Source organism: Monodon monoceros, unplaced genomic scaffold (assembly GCF_005190385.1).
Source record: "Monodon monoceros isolate NGI ecotype Baffin Bay Population unplaced genomic scaffold, NGI_Narwhal_1 Super_Scaffold_4, whole genome shotgun sequence".
NCBI lineage: Eukaryota > Metazoa > Chordata > Mammalia > Artiodactyla > Monodontidae > Monodon > Monodon monoceros.
Genome location: NW_021703781.1, coordinates 5,146,194 through 5,171,950, shown reverse-complemented (window position 1 = coordinate 5,171,950; position 25,757 = coordinate 5,146,194). Strand labels below are relative to the sequence as shown.

Here is a 25,757-nt window from a genome sequence, read left to right as displayed (position 1 = left end):
GTTTTTTCATAGGTACAAAATGGGGAAATGGTTTTAGCATCATTCAGTTCACACAAAATTACTTTGAAAGTTATTTCTGAGTACAAAGAACTCCTGAAGTCATCCGAGAAAGGATGAAAATCATGATAATTTTAGAGCCTAGGTATGTTACACTGCTCAATTTTGGGTGAAAAATTCCTCATGCAAACTTTTAAAACTTCTAAATCTACCATGCAAAAGGCTGCAAAAGAAGAACAGAATCTTGTTTTCTACTGTTGTCTACAAATGATATCTATTTTTCATCCTTTTCGGTAAACATTTTGTATTCTTTATCCCAAGTGTTTAGTGTTTTGCACAAAATAAATGCCCAATAATTGTCAACTCTTACAGTTATAATTAAACCTGATGAGGGCAATTATTTTAATAAGTATAAATACTTTATGATACCTTTGTACCTCTGCATATATCCATCTATCCATTACACATTTATTGGATCCCTGTTATGTGTAAGGATTGTGCTAAGGTCTTTATGCTGATTATGAGGTATGTATTATTTATCCTCTTTTAGAGATAAGGAAACTGAGTGTTAGAAGGGTTAAGTAACTTGTCAAGCTTTGGGTTAATGGCAAGCTAAAAACGGAAGTGTCAGTGTATGTGATCATTTCTTTTTTCCTAAAGCACTAAGATTCTTTGAAAGAATTTCTTTTGAATACATGTTTTAAAAGAGCTTTGTGTGTCTTTTTCTAAAACAAAAGGAACATTAAAATTTGCACTTTAGTATTTTCAGTATTAATTTAAGATTCTCTCATCATAATTTCTAAATAGTTTCCTTGATGATGAGAAAAATATTTAAAGATATACAATACTGAAAGGTTAGTAATCTGCTTAGTCAACGATTTTATCATTATTTTAAAAATCTTAGCATTAGTGATACATATTATCCTCCCCACAAATTTGAGATCTTTTGGAAAGTGATAAATAATTTTTATCAACTAGAGTGTGAAATTGTGTTTTTTTTTTTTTTTATTTTTTTTATTTTTTTATTTTTTGCGGTACGCGGGCCTCTCACTGTTGTGGCCTCTCCCGTTGCGGAGCACAGGCTCCGGACGCGCAGGCTCAGCGGCCATGGCTCACGGTCCCAGCCGCTCCGCGGCATGTGGGATCCTCCCGGATCGGGGCACGAACCCGTGCCCCCTGCATCGGCAGGCGGACTCTCAACCACTGCGCCACCAGGGAAGCCCTGAAATTGTGTTTTGAATCAAACAATCTTGACATAATCACATAAGCAGTATTTGTATTTCTATTTTTAAAATTAGTGTTTATAAATTGAGTAAATTTTAACAACTGCTTGGTAACATCATGTTAGAGAACAATTGCATACTTCTAGGAACTATTAATAGCCACCATGTTTTGAGCACTCCTGGCCAGGCACTGTGCTAGCTTGTTCATGTAAGCACATGGTCTCATTTAATCCTAATTGAGGCTGAAACATAAGTGGTATTTACCCCCATTTTAAGGGGAGGAAATCTTAGCTTCCCTGACTCACGCAGTCCTCTTTTTCAGTTTCCTTCACTGTTTCTCCTCTAACCAAGCTTTAAATGTTGTTATTCAAGGTTCAGAATATATCACATTGTATTCTCTTTAGGGTGATCTCATCCCCTTTTATAGCATTGGTTGCAGAGATAATAAACTGAAATGTCTTAGGGACCAAAGAAAATCACATGCATGGGTGAATGGGATAAAATGTGGATTGTAGTTCCTGTAACAGAATGGAGAGTGAACCCACTTACACGCCATCGTCAGCACTGGCCAAAGCTGTCACGTGTGTGGTTTTCAAAATCCAAAGCTCATGAGAAAGAAAAAAATGCGTGATTTTGGCTCACAGTTTTAGAGCCCTGATATTTAGACTGTTTACTCCCAAGTTTATAGCTTAGAGTTCAGACCCCTACTCTGAGCTCTGGACCTGGGTATCTATCTATCATTATCTCCACTTGGCTGCCCTTTAGTCACCTCAAAATTTAATTCACCTCAAAATTTAATAAGCCTAAAGCTAAATTTATTCTCTCCTCCCTTATTCCCAAACATGACCCTTCTCCATTGTTTCCTCTCCCTGTGAATGACACCATTTGCATGAGGCAGAAATGTAAGCATTTCTCTGTCATCTCTCTGTCATCTCTCCACTTCCCTAATTATCTCTAATATTTCTTGTTCCTTTAATTTGCCATCAGCACCACTTTACATCCAGGTCACCATCTCTCACCTGGAAGATTTGCAGTAGCTTCATCTCTTCCAACTCTTGTCCTTCTCTGGTCCATTTTCTTTATGACAGTCAAAGTAATTTTTTAAAAGGCAATTCTATTATGACATTATCTTGCTTTGGATCCTTCCCTTGAAGAGTTTAGATTTTATCCTCAGAATTAACATGGCATACAAGATTGACAAATCTGAACTCTGTTTACCTCACTTATTCAGCCCAGGCAGAAAGTTAGCTACATTGACCTTTTGCTTCCTGGAATGGGCTCCACTGCTTGCTGTGTCAGACCCTTCGCATTTCCTCTGCTTGCAGCGCAGCCCTGTGGTACACACGTGTACACACATACATCCTTCGTCAAGCCAGTTTCTACTCAGCTTTCAAAGCTGAGCTTAAATGTTGTGTCCTCAAGAAAGTGGTCCCTGACCACCTAGATAAAGACTTATCACAATAGCAGTTAAATAAATGTGCACTTACTTGTTTAGTGCTTGTCTTTCCAGCTAGAATACAAGCTCATTGTGGGGAGGAACGGTGACTGACTAGGCCTCTGTGGTCTAGTACGGTACCTTGATGAAATAGTTAATATTTGTAGAGTGACTGGATGAATGAATGAACAGATATTAAGTACTTACTTCTGGACTTTTTTGAAATGATAGGAAAGTTTTCGTAGATGCTAACGCATGTAAAAGACTTTCATGAGTGAATTATTTCATAATGCCATCAACATTTAAGCAATGCTCTTAATGCAGTGCAGTTACAATTATGGAAATTGTTAACCTTTTAAAGACTGAACTAGAACTTACCTGTTTCTCACTCCTCTCAAACCTGTGGTGAGAATACATGCCTTTATGTACTATTGTGTCATTTTTCAGAGCTAATGAGACAGTCCTTAAATCTGTCATACTTACTTAGCCCATTTTTCATTAAAAGCTGTAAATATACTATTGTTCTTGGTATATCTAGTGGGCTATCTTGGGATTAAAATAATAAAAATTTATAGGTGTCTTACATTAGTATTACCTTTGGGAAGGCATGCTTTATCCTTTAAGTAATAGTTGAGATGACTTCAAATAAAATAAATATTTTGTTCATAATAAATCTTATACAGACTCCAGGAAGGTACCCAGTTTAAAATGCTTACTTTTTAGAGTGGGTAGTATTATGGAGAAATTTTAGCATGTGTTAAAGTGTATATTTAAATGTAAGTAATCAGTGGAACGTCATCTCTGTCTTTTTTAAGATAGAGACTGCTCTGATTAAGGTTCTGATATCTGATCCCATTTTGGTCCTGCTGTTCTCATAGCCCTGCTGCAGACCCTTTGTTAGGACTAGCCCTCCCTCTTTTTCCACCCCTGAGCTCCTCTCATTCCAGCTTTCTATTTCTGCCTAGACTTTGTCCACAGCTTCAGTCTAGTCATAGCCACAGTTCTGCTCTCAACACTGTGCCTGTGTCAGAAAACAATGTGGATTAATCCAGAGAGTGGGAAGGATATAAACTTAAAATTACTTGTGTGTGTTCCCACATGTGTGTGTAGCTGTTTACCCTCAAACTAAAATTAGTTTTTAAATTTTAAGCTGAAACTATTTTTGAAAAGGATTTAAGTAATTGATACTTATATAACTATCTATAAATGTGCTTTTAGTTATAATAGTTTCACACTTTTTTTAAAAGGTGGTTTGTCCTGATTGTAGTGATGAAATTGCTGTGAAAAAAGACAATATTCTTGTTCGATCTTTCAAAGATGGCAAATTGTAAGTATAATTCACTTGGTATGAAAAATACGCTGTTTTTCCAGATTGGGATGGTAAATTATAAATTAGTTATTTCCAATGACCTTATGCTTTTCCTTCTCATCATATACGATGTTTCAGAGTATGGTCATTTTTCATATTATCATTAAGTATAGTAGTCTTATGATATGTCTTTTCTTGTTCATTTGGTCTTTTCTAAACCAGACTCTAAGTGCTGTCTAATTTGTCAGTATTTGCCTATGTAATAGCTGATGATTTATTGAGGAAAATTCGATATATCTACCATATCTAATACTTGATTGATATTGATATATTTATTGTTTTTGAATGTCTAATTAGGATTTTCTGTCATTTTTAATTATGTCTAAATGGGTTAGGGTTACCCTGTTGTGTAACATTCGACTTCTGCAGTAGGCTGAGGATTAAAATGAATTACTATAAATGTATGTTAAGTATTAAGAAAGTGACCTTTCATGTAGAACTTTTCTGGAACTGAAAAACTGTGTTTTTTTCTTTCTTGAAGAATTGTGTGACTAGAAAATGCATGTATTTTATATTTTGCCTTATTGGGTGACTATACTTTAAGAGGATCATCATGCTTTAAGATTGGTGTTTGGGTTTTCAAGTTCTGAAATGTGATTTTTAAAAACAGTCTATATGAAACTCAGTTTCACAAAATGGAGATAATCAGAGAAATTTGAACACTGAAATTGAATACTGGTTTGATGATATTAAGAAATTACTGTGCATTTTTAAATGTGTGATAATGATATGGTTATATTTTTAACAGAATTTTCTTTTAAAGCTCCGTAATGAAATATTATAAATTAAACTATATAATGTCTGGGATTTGCTTCAGAATAATCCAGTTGGGGTGGGAGGAGGTAGGTAGGGGTATAAATGAAACAGTGACTCTGAGTTAATGATTATTGTAGTTGGGTAACGGATATGTGGGAGTTCATTGTACTGTTCTGTCTACTTTTGTATATATTTGAAATTTTTAAATAAAAAGTTTCAAAAAAGCAGGCTGAAAAATGTATTTGGAATAGTTTTTAGGCTTTTGTGGGTTGGTTGAGACAAACCAAGTGCAGAAAAGATGAATGATGATTTATTAGTGTAAAATAGGAAATATGTGATGTATATGATAGAATGAACCTCTCCCAGTTGCTTGCATCCAGCCCCTCCTTACGGTTGCTAAGTTCCATGAAAAACCTTAAATTATATGTTAGAAGTTTGCTTGTGAACCTAGAATTCAGTTTAAAAAAAATTTGTTAAAAGAACATTTTACATTATAAAATAGTACATGTTCTTCCAGTCTTAAATTTAGTAATTTCTTGTGCTTATCCTAAGATGATGGCCAATTCTTGCTATTCAACTTATTTTTTATTGGATTGATGCATTCTGCTATCCAGACATTTTAATTTATTATTTTCAGTGTTTCAGTGTTCTTAGTATTGCATTTAGCTAAGTCCTCTGATATTTGAGAATACCTTGTTGTTTATAAAACATCTCTTAAGGTGGGGTCCTTCTGTAGATGATTACATGTTTTAACATCCTGCCTAGCATTTTATTTGGGACTTGCAACCCTGTATGCAATCATTTTCATTGTAAATGTCAGTATTCCCATGTCTTCAGTATCTTTCTGTGGTAGGTAATTGGACTCTTAATTAATCTCTGTTGTATTTTTGTGGGTTTTTTCCTTTAAAATTAAAAAAATAATATAGTACTTCAGTACCAAGAAAGGATGTCCATGAAATTACTAGTGACACTGCACCAAAGCCTGATGCTGTATTAAAACAAGGTAAGGATAATCTTGGAACAAATTATAGTTGATTTAAAAACTGATGGGGAATTCCCTGGCGGTCCAGTGGTTAGGACTCTGGAGCTTTCATTGCTGGGGCCTGGGTTTGATCCCTGGTCGGGGAACTAAGATCCTGCAAGTTGTGTGGCATGGGCAAAAAAGAAAAAAGTAAAAAGTATTTCTGAGGATTAAATATTCTTTTGGTCTTAAAATTTTTTTTAAGTCTTTAAAGTTACATTTGGTTCTATGCGACTTATACTTTTGTAAACCCACGTGCCTTTTGTTATCATAGGTATTCTTTTTTTTTTTAGCTTATAATTGGGACAATAGTCTAAAAATGGGAAAGAACAATATCATCAGCTGTTACTGTAGCCTGGCTTTTGCCTAGTAAATAAAATATTAGTTCCTGAGGATGGTAGAAACAGGGATCAAAGTAATTTTGATTTGGCATTTCTTATAACCGTAGTTATATTTTATTAAGGAATACGTGATAATTGCATCTCTTACTTGATTTTTAGCATTGTAAATAGCTGTTTATTTTTTCTTTGCCCATGTTCACTGAGTCAAATAATATGCTATGTAGACTGGTTAAAAATCATCAAGAATTTATGGTTTAGAATTTATTTCCATTTATTATAAAGTGAGAATAACTGTCTAGCTAATTTTAGTTTAAGCTAATTGTTAATATAATTTTAATTCAGGCTTAACGAAAAATGTAGAGGACATATTTATAGTATATTTTCAGGTATTGTGTGTTATTACAATGACTCTGTGCCTGGTATATAATACTGTTTAATAATCTCTTTTTTTTTGATAAAACGATTAAAGATTTACCTATCTTAAAGTATTTTTTACTAGACACTCTTAATTTTCATTTAAAAGAAGAAAACTGCCCCTTTTGTCTTTGTTTGAACCTAAGTCACCTTCAAATGGCAGCAGTTTTGGGCTTCCCTGGTGGTGCAGCGGTTGAGAGTCTGCCTGCCGAGGCAGGGGACACGGGTTCGTGCCCCGGTCCGGGAAAATCCCACATGCCGCAGAGCGACTGGGCCCGTGAGCCATGGCCGCTGAGCCTGCGTGTCCGGAGCCTGTGCTCCGCAACGGGAGAGGCCACAGCAGTGAGAGGCCTGCGTACCGCAAAAAAAAAAAAAAAAAAAAAAAAAGTAACAGTTTTGCCGTCTATGAAATGGGTGCCTAATGCCTAAAACTGTTAAGATTAAATGAGTTGCTGCATGGAAAAGCAGTTAGCATAGCGCCTAGCTCATAGCAAACACTTCATAAATGTCAGTGGTGGCAGCACAATAGTTTTTTATTTCTTTATCCTATTAGTATTTTTAGACAAATCAGTTGTCTTAATTTCTCCAGTTGATATAGTTTATGGTTTCTTTCCAGCCTTTGATCAGGCACTTGAGTTTCACAAAAGTAGAACTATTCCTGCTAACTGGAAGACTGAGTTGAAAGAAGATAGTTCTAGCAGTGAAGCAGAGGAAGAAGAGGAGGAGGAAGATGATGAAAAAGCAAAGGAGGACAACAGCAGTGAAGAGGAGGTGAGTAAACATAGTTGATGCCTTTTCAAATGAAGGACACGTGTTTCCTTGGTGAGTTGGGATTTGGCTAAAGTCATTAATCACTTAAATATTTTTAACATTAGAAGTATTTCATAATACGGTTGTACTTTTGATATTCATCATAATCAAGTAGTTTGCTTGCTTACCTTAAAACAGAAATATGGTCTTGTGAAATTAAAAATATTAAGTATAGTTATCTTAGTAACCTCAAAAATATTTCTTAATCTTCAGTCCATAATGTATGTATCAAATCAATACGTTGTATACCTGAAATTAATATAATATTGTATGTCATCTATACTTCAATTAAAAAAATAAAAAGGGAAAACGTTTCTTAATCTTGCTGTGCTTTTTGTTTATCAGATGGTTAAGGAAATCCCTACCTAATATAGGAAAACTCTACTTTCATATGCTTTTTACCATCATGTAGACAGCTGTCACCTCATAGTATGTTTACATCTGCATATTTTATTAAAATACCTAGTAAAATATAAAATATGTCTTCCATCTAGTATTAAAGGAATAAATAGCAAAAAAAGTAAAGATTAATATCTCTTTAATTCAGAGAATCTTATATGACTTTAATACAATTGGGTAGATAGTTCTAATTAGATCATAAATAAGACATCTGTCAATTTATATGGATCAAGGAGCTAAATTTATATTTTATTGTAGCTGTTACTTTAGGTCGAGCAATGACAAGTCCCGGGAAAAGATGCTCATAATATTACTAGTGACATTGCACCACTGTGCTCTTTAATGGTTTCTTGGACAACTTTATCAAAGTTATTGGGGTAATGGTGCAGATAGTGAAGCTGCAATACGTGACCATGAAGTGAATTGTATTTAATGTTTTTAGGAAACAAAGATAAGTTAATATGTAATATTTTAGGTAAGTTATAAAATTCTGCCATTTAACTATAGTAAGCAACTAGTAATGAAATAGGATTGTTTTAGAGTTTATGTTTTATAATATAGTGATCTATGACGGTGTGTAGTGTAAAAGTTTTGCAGGCTTCAGTCTCCTTCCCCACTGCCTTCTATTTAAAATGCTCGGAGCCATCAGTTCCTTGCTTAAAACCTCTGCAGTTGCTTCTTATCACTCTGAAAATCAAGCTTCACTTTTAGAACCTCCCTTTGTAGTCCCACCCCTGCCTTTTTTTATATCACTTCTCTTGGTATACCCTCCTACTTTTTTGGGGGCGGGGAGGGGGGGTTGCTGCATGGTGCATCTTGCGGGATCTTAGTTCCCTGATCAGGGATTGAACCCAGGCCACAGAAGTGAATGTGCTGAGTCCTAACCACTGGACCGCCAGGGAACTAACTCCCTACCCTTCTACTTATGAACATTATGTTGCAGCAACATCAAATTACATACCTCGTTTCTACTCACCTCTGCACAAACCAATACCTCTGCCTACAGTGCCCTCCCCCCGTCAGCCTGACACAGTCCTGTTCGGTTTTTTAAATCCTACTGACATGTCCCCTCTGTAAAGGGAAACCCTCTGAGAACTATCACCTTCCTCACCTTAGGAAAAGTTAATCACTCGATTTGCTAATCTAAACTACTACTGTTCCTTGTAGAAATTTTTGCCTACATATATACGTGTACATACATATGTACATATATTTATTTTTCTATTTGTTTTCTCTCCTTCTAATCTGTAAGCTCCTCAATGGTAGGGACTCTGTCTTACTTGTACTCTGTCTGTCATAGTGTGTAACGTGTAACAGATGATCAGTAAGTACTAGTTACCAAAACTTCTGTCACTTAGATTTATGTTTTACAAATGTTTTTGTAAAAGCAGATCTGGTTTCCAGTTTAAACTTTTTTTTTAAAATTAAATACAAACTTCACTTAAATTTTGTTGCAACAGGAATACATTTGGCAGTTTATGTAAGTCAAATATTGTACCTTGGGGGCATTTAAGATAATATCTAGAAAACAGATTTCCTTAGACTTATATGTGACTACCTTACCACAATCCAGTGTATGTGGACCATGTTTAAGTTGAGAAATACAGATTCATCCTGAGCAAACTAATAGTTGTCATTGATTCTTTTCTTCCCAATTAGCAAGCACAATAGTTTATCAACATGAGTTTTTGTTGTTTTAACTTCCTTCCTTTTTTCTGCTAGCTTATAAAATAAAGAGGCAAATCTCACTCAAACAGTGGCTTTAGCCTCATGATTTTTAAAATTAAAATGATTTATTTAGACTACCAGTTGAAAAGTATGCTCCTGACTTTTACTATTAGTAGCACATTTGTTTCAGCGAGAGTAACTGTAAAGCCTAGGTGTATATTTTGAATCACTTCCTCTGCAGTTACTCCTGATCATGTTCTGTAATGGCAGGTGCCATCGCTTTTTTCTCTTTTATTTGACTCAGCACCTTGCATAGTGCCTACACTTACCGGTGCTCATTAAATATTGTTGAATGGCTTGATAGTCACTGAATTGATGAGTTCCTCCATCTCACCTACTACCCTGCTCCTTGCAGGTTGCTTCAGGACCAGCTCCCTACTGCCACAGCCCCTGGCCACAGCAGCAAGAAGCTAGTCCCTCCCTTGTAATTGATAAATCGGGGAACTATTTTATTACTTGAAGATTTCCCTAAGTCTGAATCTTCAGGTATTGTAGATCAAGTTTGTTCCCCACTTTACTGATTTTATAAGCTCGAAGCACTATACAGTGGGGCCATATATAATGAAGGATAATTGTAGTCGCAGTTAATGAGACCCACACTTGTTCAGTTCTTTGAGGAGCAATAATAGAGTTAGTTTTGATGGTAAACCCTGACCCAATTTAATATAAGTGAGAGTAGGTCTTCTTGAGCCTATGACCTAGTCCTATGAAGGACTAGATCTCTGATCTGGTAAAAAGTTCATGAATCATTTTGCTGGTCTCATTTCTTATATGAGCATTTACATTTGGAACTGTCACTATTGAGATAATCTTTTAGGACATATTTCTCTGTAAAGCATGAAATGTCTAGGCTTTCTGGTTTTGAATAGCTTAGTGTTAAGAAATAATTTTAATTTGGTAAAAAGCCTTTGAAATATTCCAGTATTAGTCTTTGCTGTTGGTAGGAAATCTACTTGTGTTAGTAAAATGCTTAACCGAGGAAAATAATATTCTATTCTTCTGTGACTAAAATTAGGAAGAAATAGAACCATTTCCAGAGGAAAGGGAGAACTTTCTTCAACAGTTGTACAAATTTATGGAAGATAGAGGTGAGTGTTTTTTCTTTTATTCATCATTAATGTAGGTATCAGATAATTAATATCTTAAAATAAGAATTCTGTTTATTAAGCTGCATGTCACTGGTAATCATGGCTATCTTTTTGATTTCCAATCACCAGCATCCTAGTACGGTGTCTGTCACATAGGAAGTGGAATGTGGAATTTGACGGTATTTTGATGGATATTATGGCCATGGACCCATAAATTACTGTATTCTGTCCCCCCACCCATTTATGGGACCGCCCCCCCGCCAAAGAACTCTTACACTAGGAAACAGTAGCAGAATGGGTATCAGAGTACCATTTTATTTGAGCCTACATACATGCCTGTAGAAAAGCCTCTTCTCTAAAATCACTGTTTGCTATTCCCTGCATGTGTATGTGTTTGTGTATGTGAGTGAGTGAGAGAGAGAGAGAGAGAGAGCGAGCATACATTCTAAGATGGGCCTTATAAGTCTTCTTATAACCCAGCCACATAGAACTAAGAACAGAATTAAACCATCCATAGAGAAAGGTGACCAAGTCTCAAGGTGAGCCTGGGCTTAACTTATCAAATCTGCTTTTGTGGTTTAAGAAATATGAGCATTGGGGGAAAGAGGAATGGGTACCTAACAATAACTTTTAATTTGCAATGATGACCTAGTCCACCAATAACTATGGCCCTGTTACTCTCTTGCTTATCTGCTGTTCAGAGTATAGTTTCTCCTTTCCTGGGAAGATGCTAGAAAAGGAGTGGTGAGAGGCAGAAAGCTTTCTAGCTTGAGGAGAAGGACAAAATGAATGAATAATACTTGAAAGTGCTACTGTACTCTGTGAATTAATGTTTTTTTAATCCAGTTTTGTATTGTTGATGAGTAGAAGCTGGCTTGGTCTTCTTTTTGCTCTCATAAATCATAGTGGCTACTACAATGTGGGTATCTTTTTATTCTTCAATATAAAATGTCCTTGATTCCTATATTATTTATTTGTATGAATGGAGGCTTGGCCTAAGAAGGCAGGCTATTTCTTAAGCTTTTTTGTGTAAGGTAAATAAAAAAGTGAAGAAAACGAATAAAATCTAATACTAGAAAAGAGTGAAAAATGTGATTATGCCAGTCGTATGTTTTTTGGAAAGGACAGTAAGTTGTGTATCTCTATCCTGTTGTTTTCTCTACCACATCCTAACAGTTTGATAGTTTTAGTGTCCTTCTGCATTTTCACATGTTAGAATAAACAACACTATAGCTTTATTCTAGAATTATTCTTTAGAATAGTAGAAAATTAGTAAAATACAAAGGAAGTATCATAAAGATAACTCTCATTGTGACGCAGTTGCCCATCAATTATCTCAACACTTTTTTCAGTTCTACCAAACCTTGTTACCCTGATTTTTAAAAATTTTTGTTGGTTATTTTATTTTGCTTCATTTAGTATTTATTCTTTTGCTCATCAGGGGAATGAAAGTTGAATGAAATCATATAAATAAGGTTTCAAAAATATGATATAGGAAAAAAAATTTTTAATGAAATGGGTTTAAGTAGTAGGTATCATGTTTTTGATTAACAAGGGATTTTTTTTCTCATATATACACACTTTGCACTATGTATATTTGGGGTAATGTTTGAATCTTTTCAGAGTTTAAGTTAAAAATGTATCATGGTTCTAATAGATTTCGTGTTTCCTTTAATAGGCACACCCATTAACAAGCGACCTGTACTTGGATATCGAAATTTGAATCTCTTTAAGTTATTCAGACTTGTACACAAACTTGGAGGATTTGATAATGTAAGTATTACAATCAAAAGTGAAACATGTTTTTCATACATGTTTTCTCATCTAAAAATTATCTAAAATTGTTTATTAATAAAAACCTAAGAATAAAAGGAAAAGAAAATGGAGGGTACAAGTTAGAAACAGCTAGCTTCCTCAGTCCAAATTTAAATTTAATTAAAAATTTTCAAAAATGAGCTTTCTGATTTACTGTTAAATTTGTCAAACTTTCATAAACTACCTGAGTTATAAAACAGCCATATTAGTGGAAATTCTTTCTTTCTCTGTCTCTTTTCCATTAGACTATAAGGTCATTGAGAGCAGGGATCTGTCTTAATATTCTTTATATCCTTAATCTCTATCACTGTGCCTTATATATGTAGAAAACATATTATTTGCATATATATGCAGAAGATCTTTGTTGAACTGAAGAAATTATCTTAAGGTTGCCATGATGTATGGTGCCCATCCAGTTACGACTCTTCTGGAGGAAAAAAAAGTATTCTGCATTACTAAGATTCATAAAATTGCGTTGATTTATTAGCTTATATATTTTATGGGAAATCATACATCATTAAAACTTTTTATCTCTGTCTTTTCATTAAGATTTTGATTTAGGAATGTGGATGTTTTCTTATTTATTATATATAGCAGGGTTTCTTTAAAAGTCAAATGGGGACTGCTTGGCAGTCCAGTGGTTAAGACTCCGTGCTTCCATTGCAGGGGGCGTGGGTTCGATCCCTGGTTGGGGAAGTGGGATCCTGCATGCCATGCTACGTGGCCAAAAAAAAAAAAAGTCAGATGGCCTATTGTAATTCTCTGAGATTTGTTAGAATACCAAAACTTAACTTGAAAACGTTGTTGTAAACCAGATTTTTGATTTAGAATTTATCAAGATTGATATTTTTCATTCCTTGAGACTGGAACCAAGAAATATAGGAATATTCGTGTGTATACACACACACACACATATATTATTTATCAAACTTTTATCGCATTCCCACCTTTTAATTTGGGAGTTTTCATTTCACTTTGTTAGATTGAAAGTGGAGCTGTTTGGAAACAAGTCTACCAAGATCTTGGAATCCCTGTCTTAAATTCAGCAGCAGGATACAATGTTAAATGTGCTTATAAAAAGTAAGTAGGTGTACTTGATATAGCTATATTCAATATTTTACCTAGAAAGCAGGATGGAATTTACCATATAACTGAGGCTAGTAATTTCTTCTAAGAAGAAATCAAGAAAGTTTTACTAGAGTAATCACTCTATAATAGCGTTTTCTAGAGTGTATTCCATGAATACTAGATCTGTAAGAGTGTCTGTGAAGAAAGTTTTTGTGGCCAAGTAAATTTGGAAAGTATGTGTAGAAGTTAAAATGCCAAAGTTTTTTGTTTTTTTTTTTAATGCCAAAGTTTTAAAGTCAAATAAACCCAGGTTCGAGTCCTGGTTCTGCCGATTATTTGCTTTTTGTGCCCTTGGACCATTTATTTGTTCTCTCAAGCCTCGATTTCCTTTTTTTTAAATGAGATGATACTATTCGCCTCATAGGATTACTCTGATGAGTTAATGAAATTTTACATGCACTCAGAGGTCCAGTGCCTGGCATATAAGAAGTGCTCAACAAATAGATGCTATTACTAATTCTTCTAATAGCTACTGTTGTTACAATTACTACATTTAAGAGGATGACTGTCTTTTCACTTTTAGCATCTTTTTTTAATGAATTTATTTTTCTTTGAAAAATGTTTCTGTTTGAGTAAAAAAGATTGGGAAGAACTAAACTAGACTAAATTTGAATATTAACATAGCTCAATATCTGAGCACTTAAACAGGAGAAATGAACACATGTTTTAAGAACTACAACTCTACAATAACATTTCAAAATGTTTTCCCAAATGTAACATCTTTTCATATTTCCAGATACTTATATGGTTTTGAGGAGTACTGTAGGTCGGCCAATATTGAATTTCAGATGGCATTGCCAGAGAAAGTTGTTAACAAGCCTTGTAAGGAGTGTGAAAATGTAAAAGAAATAAAAGTTAAGGAGGAAAATGAACCAGAAATCAAAGAAATAAAGATTGAAGAGGAGGAGAATGTAATACCAAAAGAAGAAAAGCCTACTGAAGAGGGTACTGAAAGAAAGGAAAATATTCAGCCCTCTCTGGTAAATAGGATACTGTTGATAGTCCTTTGCCTTCTTTGGTGCATTTTCTACATCCTCTGTAAAGATTACATAGTTAATTTATTATATAATTTTATACTTTATTGTTCATGCACTTTCTTCATTAAGTGCTATTTTTGTGTTTAAAATAGCTGTTAGCTGTTTTTGCCTAGTGTTTTAGGAGTTTCTTAAAATAACTTTCTCAATGTTAGTATTCGTTGGTACCTCCTTTTGCTAACAATTAGATAATGGAATGAGGTTGACAATTTTTACTTTTGTTGGTATAGTTCCTCTGATCTTTTTCTAGGGAAGTAAAAAGAATTTATCAGAATCTATACCTACACAGTCTGATCAGGAAAAAGAGGTTAATGTGAAAAAAACAGAAGAAAATGAAAATCTGGAAGATAAAGATGATGAGACAACTGGGGTAGATGAATCCCTCAGCATAAAGGTAGAAGCTGAAGAAGAAAAAGCAAAATCTGGGTAAGAAATTTGTTTTTGGTTAAGATGCATTTTGGCTGAATGAATTCTTATAATTTGCTCTTTGTATGTGTGTGTGTATGTATGAATCTAAATTTGACAAAATAAATGAGTGATTTAAATTTGCATTTATTATGTAAATAGTATTTGCCTCCTTCAGAGACCCTACTAACGCAAATTTGTAGCAAAAGATCATATTTTTGATCCATTATTCTTGCTCTCATCATGGAAATTTATGAAATTTTGAGCTAGAGAAAAGCACTTCTTACTGCCTTAACCTCTGCCGGATAACCAGATAATATAAATTTGGGAAGATGGCCATCTCCAGTGTTTTGTAGATGGTATGTTGGCTCTAGATTTTGAGAATTGTAACCATTTTTTAAGCAAAAAATAAGAATGGAAAAGTGCTAGTAATTAGTTTTTAAAAAGCCAGAATTGTTATGTTGTGTTTTATGTGATAGTAGCATTTACTTGTTTTGGTCAGTTTGGGATAATGAATTATTTAGCAATGTAATCTCTGTACTGACAGTGGACCCCTGGATTTTATAGGTGATCTTTGGCATCTGATTTTGTGTCTGAGGTTTATAAAACCTAAATATTCCCATTGTTAGTGGTTCTTTTAAATAAGTACAACCAAATATTTTTTTGATCATTTTCGTATTTTTCCGAAATTTGGCCACAGCATGCAGACAAGCAGGGAAGAGGAAAAACCATGCTTAGATGAATATAGTAAAAGGTGTTTATTATACTTTGTAATATATATATCTGTGTGTACAAATGTGTATTTCAAGTACTCCTTACTGATATTGGGAATTATTTCAACTATTAAGAAACTTAGTAAGTATTCAGCTCTTTGCCTAAAATCTCTGCTCATTTTAGTGTTCTTCTGAAATTTTGGCCACAACATGCAAATATACATGAAAAAGCGAAACAAAACTGGGTTTAGATGAATATAGTATAAGTGTTTGTTCATTTTACGTGGCTATATTTCCGTGTGTGTTAAATGTATATTTGAAGTACTCTTGCTGCTACTTGGAGACTGTTTTAACTATTAAGAAATTTCGTAAGGATTCAGCTTTTTGCTGAATTTTTAAATATGTAGACATTTCCAGAGCATCTACTGTGTGGAAAGCCCTGTGATTAGCCTGTATTTTCTCTTTGTTACTAATAGTTATCTTAAATTTTCAAGGTGGTACTTCAGCTTCTTTTATGGTATAAACTATATTTTGCAGATTTTTAAAAATCTTTCAACTATATGGCCTTTTTATTTACCACAGATATTTATAAATGTATCATACAACAAACTGAAATTTTCCTGTTGTGACTGCTTTAGAAGCGTTATGGGTTCTTTAGAAGCTTTACGGGTTAGAAATGTCCAAAACTGATCTCTGAATTTTATTAGATAAGTGCAATAGAAACTTTTATAATTATAAAGAATTAATGTATAAGTATCTTTCTAGTATATAAACTTTCTCTAAGTAATTAGCTGCTACCGAGAACTTTCAGTGTCCTTCCCTCGTAGTCCAGGTGTGGGGGAGTAAATCATTTCATTTATGTAAAATGTCTGGTTCAGCGCCTGGCCCATAATAGGTACTAATAAACCGAAGTAGTTTTTTTGTTTTTAATTTGTTCCATTGTAAATAAGGAATATGACATCAAACTTGGGAAATTTGGTATTTCTTTGTGAGTTCGGATGAAAAGTTCCTGGTCGATACATTTGGTTTCCCAAACTGTAGTTCTCTAAAAGCTAACTAATGGGGCGTGCATGCGTGCGTGTGTTTGTGTGTATGTATGTGTGTGTAATATATACATCAACTTAATTTTTTTAACCTGTGTACTGGCTGTATTTTATTCTTTGAAAGGCTCTCTTTCTTGGCATTCTGTATTCTGTTTAGTTTAGTGCATTTACCTCTGATTTTGCCACTAAGAGGAGGAGGAGGAGAGTATTTGCTTTGGCTGATAACCAGTAATTGTGTTGTCTGCTTCTCTATAATTCAGTGTATTAGTTGAGTGATTCCTGTTTGCTTTGCATCTGAGGTTGACATTAAATGAGAATTTTTAATTTTTAATTTTTGACTGCTTTTTAAAATTAATATGGAATATTAGGTTTTTATTCCAGATTAAATAAAAGATTGTCCTGGCTACCACTTTAAGTCAGGTTGTGCTTGCTATCATTGGCATTTACCAGTTGTGCTCAGTGCATTATATAATGTAAGATACAGTTTAGAGTTAGTTTTCGTTTTAAAAATTTTAGACATTTTATCTCTCATATATTTTTTATCTCTTTTATGATGATTCTAAGGTGCATGATAAATCTCTGGTACATAATCAATCTCTGTTGTAGCCACCAGAATACACTTCCTTTTCTCCCTGATGTGCAGGGATATACTTTTATGATTTAAACAAGTAGTGTTCTTTCAAAAAAAAAGTCTTAACTGTTTTAATTTTATATGTGTATACTACTTATATAGTATATATAAATCATTTACTTAAAGTTGTTAATAATAGTTTATCATCCGTAACACCCTTTCTGATAATTTCTTAGATATTTTAGCCTTACTAATAAGTTTTTCTTCATTATAGAAATGTTAATATATTTTCAGTAACAGAGTTCATATTTTTTATCTCAGATTACAGCTAGATTCATTTAATTTTTTAAGTACCTATTTATTTGACTGTAAATGAGTCTTTAAAATAGGATTAATTCTTAAGGATCTTTGTAGACTTTGTGATGTATTTCAGAGAAAATTGGCTCATTTGGTACTTCAGCATATAAGAATATAAAACTAAAGTTATCAGTGGAGGAAGACTTTTTATATAAATATTAATAGCCATTAACTTTTAAAGCTTAATTACTTAAGTTGTCTTGTGGTTCTGTTTTATGACATTTATTCATTTGTCAGCTGTAAAGTGATGGATTCTTTTTGAGAGAAAACTGTTGTAATAAGTATAGACATATTGCAGAGCAAATTAAAACTAAATATAGTCCAGAGTTTCCTATTGAAATTTATTTTTTTTTGGTAAATCTAGTGCCTGGAAGGATTTATGATTTAAGATTTTCTCCAATTTGTTGAATACAGATTTGTGGCTAATATAAAATGAATATGAATGCTCAGCTTTAGAAGGTGCATGGTATTGAAAAGACCAGAATGGTTTGCATTGCTGCTTCTAGAATGCAAATGACTTTTAGTTTCATATTATTTGGAATTGGCCTCTCATATACCTATTTCTTCAGAACTTTAAAGTTGAGAGAATTGGTAGAAGAGGACTTGCAGTAAATATGTGTTAAATAGAGCAGAAATTGTGTTGAAGTTTAGAAGAATAGAAAGAAAAAACCTGATGGGATAGTAATATGAAGTTAGTAGGATATTCCTGTGAAAGGTAAAGTAATATTTCATTTAGTATAACTTTTGAAAATTTAGTTCGGATTATTTTAAAGTTATTAAGACTAGCCATTTGGCTAGTAAAAAGTTTTGTTTAAACATCCTGAGGTTGGAAATATTTGAATGAAAAATAATTTTTAGTCAGAATGGCTATAAGGTGTGATGATTTTTGTTTTTGTCAACTGAGATGTAAAACACTTTTACAATAAAACATGAGAAAAATGTTACATTCGACCTTACTAGTTTCTTGCTATTCAACACAACTTCTATTCTTCTGGCTGTTGGACATTTTCTTTTAATGCACTACTTTTCCATTTTCATTTTCTCTGAATGTATCTTTCTGTAACCATCCATGGTCATCCTGCACAGTTTTAGTTTTTCATATTAAATTGAAACTCAGAGAATATCATACACTTGGAACCTGCTGTTCCCGGAACAATCACAGCCACGATTTTTATCATTTTATGTGGTTTGGAACTGAAAAGCTTATGAAGTGTCTTTTATTAACTGCAATTTTTTAAACCTTTCAAGAGATGAAACGAATAAAGAGGAAGATGAAGATGATGAAGAAGCAGAAGAGGAGGAGGAGGAGGAGGAAGAGGAGGAAGAGGAGGACGACAACAGTGCGGAAGAGGAGTTTGAGTGCTATCCACCAGGCATGAAAGTCCAAGTGCGGTATGGACGAGGGAAAAATCAAAAAATGTATGAAGCTAGTATTAAAGATTCTGATGTCGAAGGTGGAGAGGTCCTTTACTTGGTGCATTACTGCGGATGGAATGTGAGGTAACTTGAGTTTTAGCTAGTGATTACTACCTAAAAACACTTGTAAAATAATTTCCTATTTTAATACTTAACAAATTACAGATTTATTAGTATTCTAATTGAGGGCACAGTATACCACACAAAAAACATGTAGTTTTGGCAAGTAAGTGCCTCGCTCAGTGACTTCCTACTTGTTGGTTTCAGTAGTCCAGAGGTATCCTTAGTGTCTGGAAAACTGAAGTCTATGTAGCTGATTTTTATGTTATGCATGTAGATTAATAGAGGCAACATTATTAGTGAAATGATAGAAAAATTTCTTTAAAAGGTAAAAGGGCTTTGAGCTTCTTGATGTCTACAAGCCAGTTATCAGGCTTCTTGCTCTCTTGCATTTTCAGCCACCTTGCTGCAGTAGCCTCTTCTTTGTAATCTTGTTTCTTTCCTTTAGTAGGCAGGGATTTTAAAGTTGTGATTTCTTAGGAAGCTTTAGCTATTTCAAGAAAGCCTTATCTCCTCATTAACAGCTCTTGCGTTACAGCCTTGTTCACAAGCCTCCGAAATTAATTTTTATGTTTGAAACAGTATCGTTGAAATGTTATGAGCAAGTCTGCTTGACTGAAATAGAGTGCACGATCCGACTGCTACTCACCTAGGGAACTGAAAGGCGAGACTGGATTTTCTTCTTGTACAAGTTTGCTTTGGTTTATCCAAAGAAATTTTATGTTTGAATTTTATCCAAAGTTGGCAAGCCAGTTTTGGGATCTGAGCATTTTGATATCTTTTAAGAAAAACCTTGTTTATTATGGAATGTTTGATATATTTGAAGTAGCCTGTGATAGAGTTGTAGCCCTTGAAAAGGTAACCATCGAAGTTTTCAGTGGTAGTTTCATGGTGTACCTAGTGTCTTCTTCAAGGAGGAATACAGTTCTCATATTTTATATTTAAATTGTATTCTGTGGTTTGGGAAGTTTTTAAGAAAACATCATCGCAAATTCTGTTTCTTAAAAAAAGTACACTCTCTGTTTCTTAAAAGTACAATTTGCGTTGTCCTTCTGCAGCAGTAGGAAGCTCTATCTAGAAGCATGATCTTCTGATTACCTTTCTTAATTTGAGAGAAGTGCAATTCTGATCCATTCTGAAGCTTGGAAGAAAATAGCAACTTAAGTCATAAGGAAATGTTTAGCAGTTTTGTTTGGGACTTTTTCTTTATTATTTCTGCGAAGAAGGTTAACAAAGTTTTGGATTTTAAGAATGCCTATCATCAGTATTGTCCTGATGAAATATAAGCTTTCCAGATACCTCTTTCAACATCGTGTGTAATTTATCCTTTTGGCTGTTGGTTCTTGCGCTGCCCCTGTGGTGCATGATTTTCCTCACCTGAAGGGCTGACTATTAATGATCATGTTCAAAGGAAGACACTTGAGATCTCAGAGCTGTTATCAGAATATTTTCCTGTTTTTGATGTTTAATCGTTTTGATTTTACTAAATGATCTTATTAAATATAAATGTAGAGGGAGTTCCACTTTGGCGTAGGATGTAAATGTAAATGTTGAATATGTTAGTTTAAAGTTAGGAAGGAAAAATTGAATCAGCAAAAATTAATAATTACTAAGTAATGCCCACAAGATAGATAATCTGAGCTGCATCATCTTTTACCTCTTTTTTTCAGTTCTTTTCTTCTGGTTATTTTGCTAGTTTATATAATGAGGCAGTTTTCTTCGTGGCCTTTATAAAATGCTTTAAATTCTGTGACAAATGGATAGAATTTAGGCCTTCTCAAATTTCACTGTAATGAGGGCTTGATTATTTTCTGTTAATTATCTCATTAAACAGAAGGGGCTTAGTAGATATAAGAATTGAGACATTCATAAAATTATTCTGCAATTAAGATGCAACTTTGTTTTGTTAAGAAAAGATTTACTAAAGGAAAGCGTAATCCTGTCCTAGGAGCACTTGGATTTTAGAGGGTAAAAAGAATGTTCAGTTACTTGAGCTTTGAAATTGATAGGGGGTTGGGTAGGGTAAGGAAGGATTTTAAATTGAGGCATTCAAGTTTTTAATAATATAGAAAAGAAAAACAAGACCTAGTTCAACAAGACATGCTTGTGTTAACGAGAAGGATGCCATCTACTTCTGACGACTCACACGTTTGTATGGTATGAACGTTCAAAAGAAGAAAACTTACCGTCTTGATGAAGACCTGTAGGGTGGATCTCTACAGACTCCAGCATCATAGAGAAAACAATTGTCCTTCAGTAGATGAAGCAGTTAATTTTCTTGTAGTCAACATAACAGTATTCCTATTTCTCTCTGGATTAATAACCAAAGAGTCTGTCTTATTGATGAATAAGCAATAATTATGATTTTTGCTCCTCCTTCATGTCTGAAGCTAATCTAATGAGGACCTCAGCAAATCCTCATCAGCTCTACAACTGTTTTCCTATTATTTTGGGGATCTTCAGCTTGATCTCTGAGTTTACACTTGAGATGTGCAATTAGAAATGAAGATATATGCATGAAGTTTCATAAAAATAGTTTTATCTTCATTGGCAGTTGTTTATTACAACAGCATATTGGAAATTTTGTATGGAGATGTTTGAGTTTTGTTTGATCTGAAACATTTTCCATCAAGCAGGTTTTTCTTAAAGAAAATAAGAATATCTTTCTTAGAAAAATACTGTTTTTCTTGTAATTTCTACATTTTTCCTTTTTTTCTAAAGTGCTGTCTAAACCTTTACATTAATTTTCATTTATACCCTTATTTCACAACTGAAAATCTTAATTTTTTTGTTACACAAGATAGCATTTGGGCCAATTTTTTTTTTACTTACTACAATGGGAAAAAAAGACATTTTTACATACTTACATTTATGGGAAATAGCCAGAATTCTGGATCCTAAACCACATAATGACTTATAAATGGTACAGTATTGTTACAGAATTTTTCATATATGGTGGCCATATGTAAAATGATTGTCCAGTGCTATAGCATTTACTAGTTCACCACATGCTTTTTTACAGAATTTTAAAAAACTCATCTAAAAGTAGCATTCAATATAGAAAAATGAGAAAGTACATAAAAGAAAGGATCACTACTAATACTGTTGTGTGTTGTCTTTTAGTCTTTTAAAAAATATATCTCCATACATTTAAAAAATTATAGTCATACTTCAATAATTTTTAATCATAGGCTCTTTGTTATATTTGTTTTAATTTCTCTTAGTGATGTTAATATTTTATAGATGTTTTTAGTATCATTAGCTAATTGATCCTTTTCACTTTCAAGTTTCTAGGTCATGCCATAAAACATGAGATTGACGTTTGAAAATGAAGTTACTTTGAAATTCACTGACCGTAAACTTGAGTGTGTTGGATTTATCCTTGTTCAGTAACAGCTATCCTTGTTCAGTAAAACAACCAAGTGTGTTGGAACTATCTAGGCTACTTGGCATGGGATTTAAAATACATCAGTATTTTATTATGTATCGATGCTGATTTATTTTTCTCCATTCATTTCTACTTTGGCTTTCCATAATCAAGGAGTTGGGAGTTTGATTAGAGAACTTTTTTTAATATTGAAGATTCCCAACTGCATTAAATGACACCCTTAAGTAAAAGAAAAAGAAAAGAGACACTAAAATTTCAACTGTAAAGCTCTTAAATAACAACAGTTAGTTCTAGTCCATGTTACAAGTTATAGAAAACTGAAAGTAAGATGAATTATACTTAAGTATATTATATGAAGTGAAAATGAATTTCATTTTAAAAATACCTTATTTTTCTAAGCAAATTGGCTCCTCCTTGGAGGGAGTGGGTGGAGTGGGAACTAGTAAAAAGCTTTCACAAACAAATGGGTTTCATCCCATTTTTTTGTGAACATTCAGCTGCTTTTTATCAAATATCTTCCTTTTATTTGGCAAACATAAGTTCAACAGCTATAAGCCAGATACTGTGCTTGGCACCAAAGGTACAAAGAAATAGTCCCTAGCAAGGAATTCATTGTCCAGGTGAGGGGAGAGCCTCTCCAGCATGTACAGCCCCCATCTCCCCCCGTCCTCATCCTCTCGTTATGTTGCTCGCATTCTTCAGTCATTTGTTAGAATCTTTTTTTTTTTTTAAACCCCCGTGTTCTTCTGTTGCTCTTGTGTTGTTGCTTTGTAGTACCTGCTTGACAAAACCCCAAGAAGGCTGATGAAATCTAACACTCCTACTACTCCCTGCCTGCACCTGTGCAGCTGATCCTGTCTGGAGGAAAGCAAACCACCACAATGAGTGGTCTTATTTTAAATTCGTGACTGTGAACCTCAAGTGGGCGCTATATGTCCTCCTTCCATGCCCTTTCTACTTTCTCAGACTATTTCTTTTTTTTGAGAGTAATTTTTAATTATTACAGTTTTTATTGGTATAATTAACATGCAGTATTATATTAGTTTCAGGTATGCAACATAATGATTTGATATTTGTATGTATTGCAGAAGGATCACCACAATAAATCTAATTAACATCCATCACCATACATAGTTACAGAAAAAATTTTTTTCATACGGTTTCTTATCTCCTCAAATCCCCAGGAACTCTTCCCCCATCCTCACTTTCAGCTGGTGACCTCATTGAAAAATTGAAATAAGAGAATTTCTACAGAATTCCACTACATTACCTTCTTACCTACATCTGCTGCCATGTTTTCTGCCTTCTCATCTTTAGCCTTAGGTGAACAAGCATGCTACTATCTAAAACCCATCTTCCAACTGCCATACCTTCTTGCCTAAATCAGAGATATGGTCCCAGAAATTCTCCCCTTTTTTCTCATTTTCTCACTCTGTTCTAAACCGTTCCCATCCACATATAGACCTGCAGTTATTTCTCTCATCTCATTTGAGCTTCTCCCTGCTTTCCGTACTGTGCTGTTTCTTTGCTCCACTTCCATCCAGCAAAAACAATTAGAATTATTTACACTTGTTATCCAGTTTGTCTCCTGTTCTTTTTGTGTAAACCCAACCCAGTAAGGCTTTCGCCTCCACCACGCCTCCAGAACGGTCACCAGGGACCCCATCTAGCCGAATTCCATCCCTTATTTCTTGACCTCTTGTTACGTGCCTTACCTTAGTGCCTGAGCCAGCTGACCGCTCCTTTTGTGGTACTTTTCACGTGGGTTCCGGCTGCTGCAGCTGCAACTACTTTTCTGGTTTATTTTCCTTTTTTACTTTTCCCAAATTGAAAACCACCCCTCGGTCATTCTGTCATTTCTTATCTTTATGTGTTTTCTCCCTTCTAACTGTTCCCTTCTTTTATTCTTCTGGTATCCATTTTAACTTATTTTACATTCTGTTCCTGATTTTCCAGTCCTGATTTGAGTCACTTTTTCTGATATTGAATTTTTCTGAATTATTTTTTGGAGCCAAAGGGATTTGACTTCCTAACTTCCATGTAGGACTGTGGGTAAATTTTTTTCCATTGTTTTAAGCTTTTTATATTGGGACCACATTACTTTACATTACGGAAGTGCATTTAATTTTATAACATGAAAAAAAACCCCCAGTTTTCATATTCATTCCATTAATATCCCTTACCACATCTAGAATGTTCTGTACATGCCTGGCATATGGTAACTATTAAACGAATATTGAACTAGATTGGACCTTCTGGCAACAAAATGGATGTAGAGCAGAAATTAAAATCTAAAAAAGGGGACTTGTATATAAAAGTGGTACCTATGGAATATAGAGACAAGTGGGGAATTGGGACAGATGTGGCTTAGTTTTCTCACTGGAACCTCTTCTGTATCATTTTACATATGGTAACTCTTTGCTTAACTTTTTGAGGAACAAACTGTTTTTCACAGAGGCTACACCATTTTACATTCTTACCAGCATTGTATTAGGGTTCCAATTTCTCCATATCCTTGCCAACACTTGTCATTTTCTGTTTTTCAAAAAGTGTTTATTTATAGCTAATCTGCTGGGTATCTCGTTGTTTTGATTTGCATTTCTTTAATGACTAGTGATGTTGAACATCTTTTCATGTACTTAATTTTATATGATCATTTGTATATCTTTTTTGGGGAAATGTCTATTCACACCCTTTGCCCATTTTTGAATTGGTTGTTTTTTGTTGTTAAAGAGTTGTAGGAGTTCTTCATATATTTTGTATACTAATCCCTTATCAGAGATGTCATTTGCAAATATTTTCTCCCATTCTGTGAACCCACAGAATTGTCCTTTCGTCCTTAATAGTGTCTTTTTAATTGTGATAAAGTCCAGTTTATCTATTTTTTCTTTGTTGCTCATGCTTTTTGTGTTGTATCCTAGAAAACATTGCCAAATCCAGTGTTATGAAAATTTCCCCATTATAAGAATTTTGTAGTTTTAACTCTAATGTTTAGGGTTTTGGTCCATCTTGAGTTAATTTTTATGTATGATTATGGTAGTCAATTTTTTAAATGACCTCTTTGGGTAATATACAGAGCCCAACTCCTAATGAGCAGCCAAAATGGGATTGAGAGTAAGAGACTTGAATGAATCTGATTGGAAGTGCTTGTGTCCTGTGACCTTTCTTCCAGTCCCTGTCTCCTTTTGTTCCTTTGAAGAATTTTATGTCACTTTTTCAGCTTAATTTCCCTGTTCCTTCCCTGCC

General features: G+C 34.0%; 1 protein-coding gene across 4 annotated transcripts in view; it reads left to right on the top strand.

Annotated features, from left to right (window-relative positions):
- ARID4B (AT-rich interaction domain 4B) overlaps positions 1-25,757 on the top strand; it is a 126,233-nt gene that overhangs the window by 71,852 nt on the left and 28,624 nt on the right. For 2 of the 4 annotated variants that reach the window (XM_029244857.1, XM_029244858.1), the window contains exons 9-17: positions 3,903-3,982; positions 5,707-5,783; positions 7,173-7,327; positions 10,509-10,581; positions 12,260-12,354; positions 13,379-13,476; positions 14,261-14,504; positions 14,809-14,984; positions 18,896-19,147. In XM_029244857.1, the coding sequence (XP_029100690.1) occupies positions 3,903-3,982; positions 5,707-5,783; positions 7,173-7,327; positions 10,509-10,581; positions 12,260-12,354; positions 13,379-13,476; positions 14,261-14,504; positions 14,809-14,984; positions 18,896-19,147 (1,250 nt within the window). The remainder of the gene's footprint in view (positions 1-3,902; positions 3,983-5,706; positions 5,784-7,172; positions 7,328-10,508; positions 10,582-12,259; positions 12,355-13,378; positions 13,477-14,260; positions 14,505-14,808; positions 14,985-18,895; positions 19,148-25,757) is intronic. The other 2 variants (XM_029244859.1, XM_029244860.1) reach the window with 2 other exon arrangements.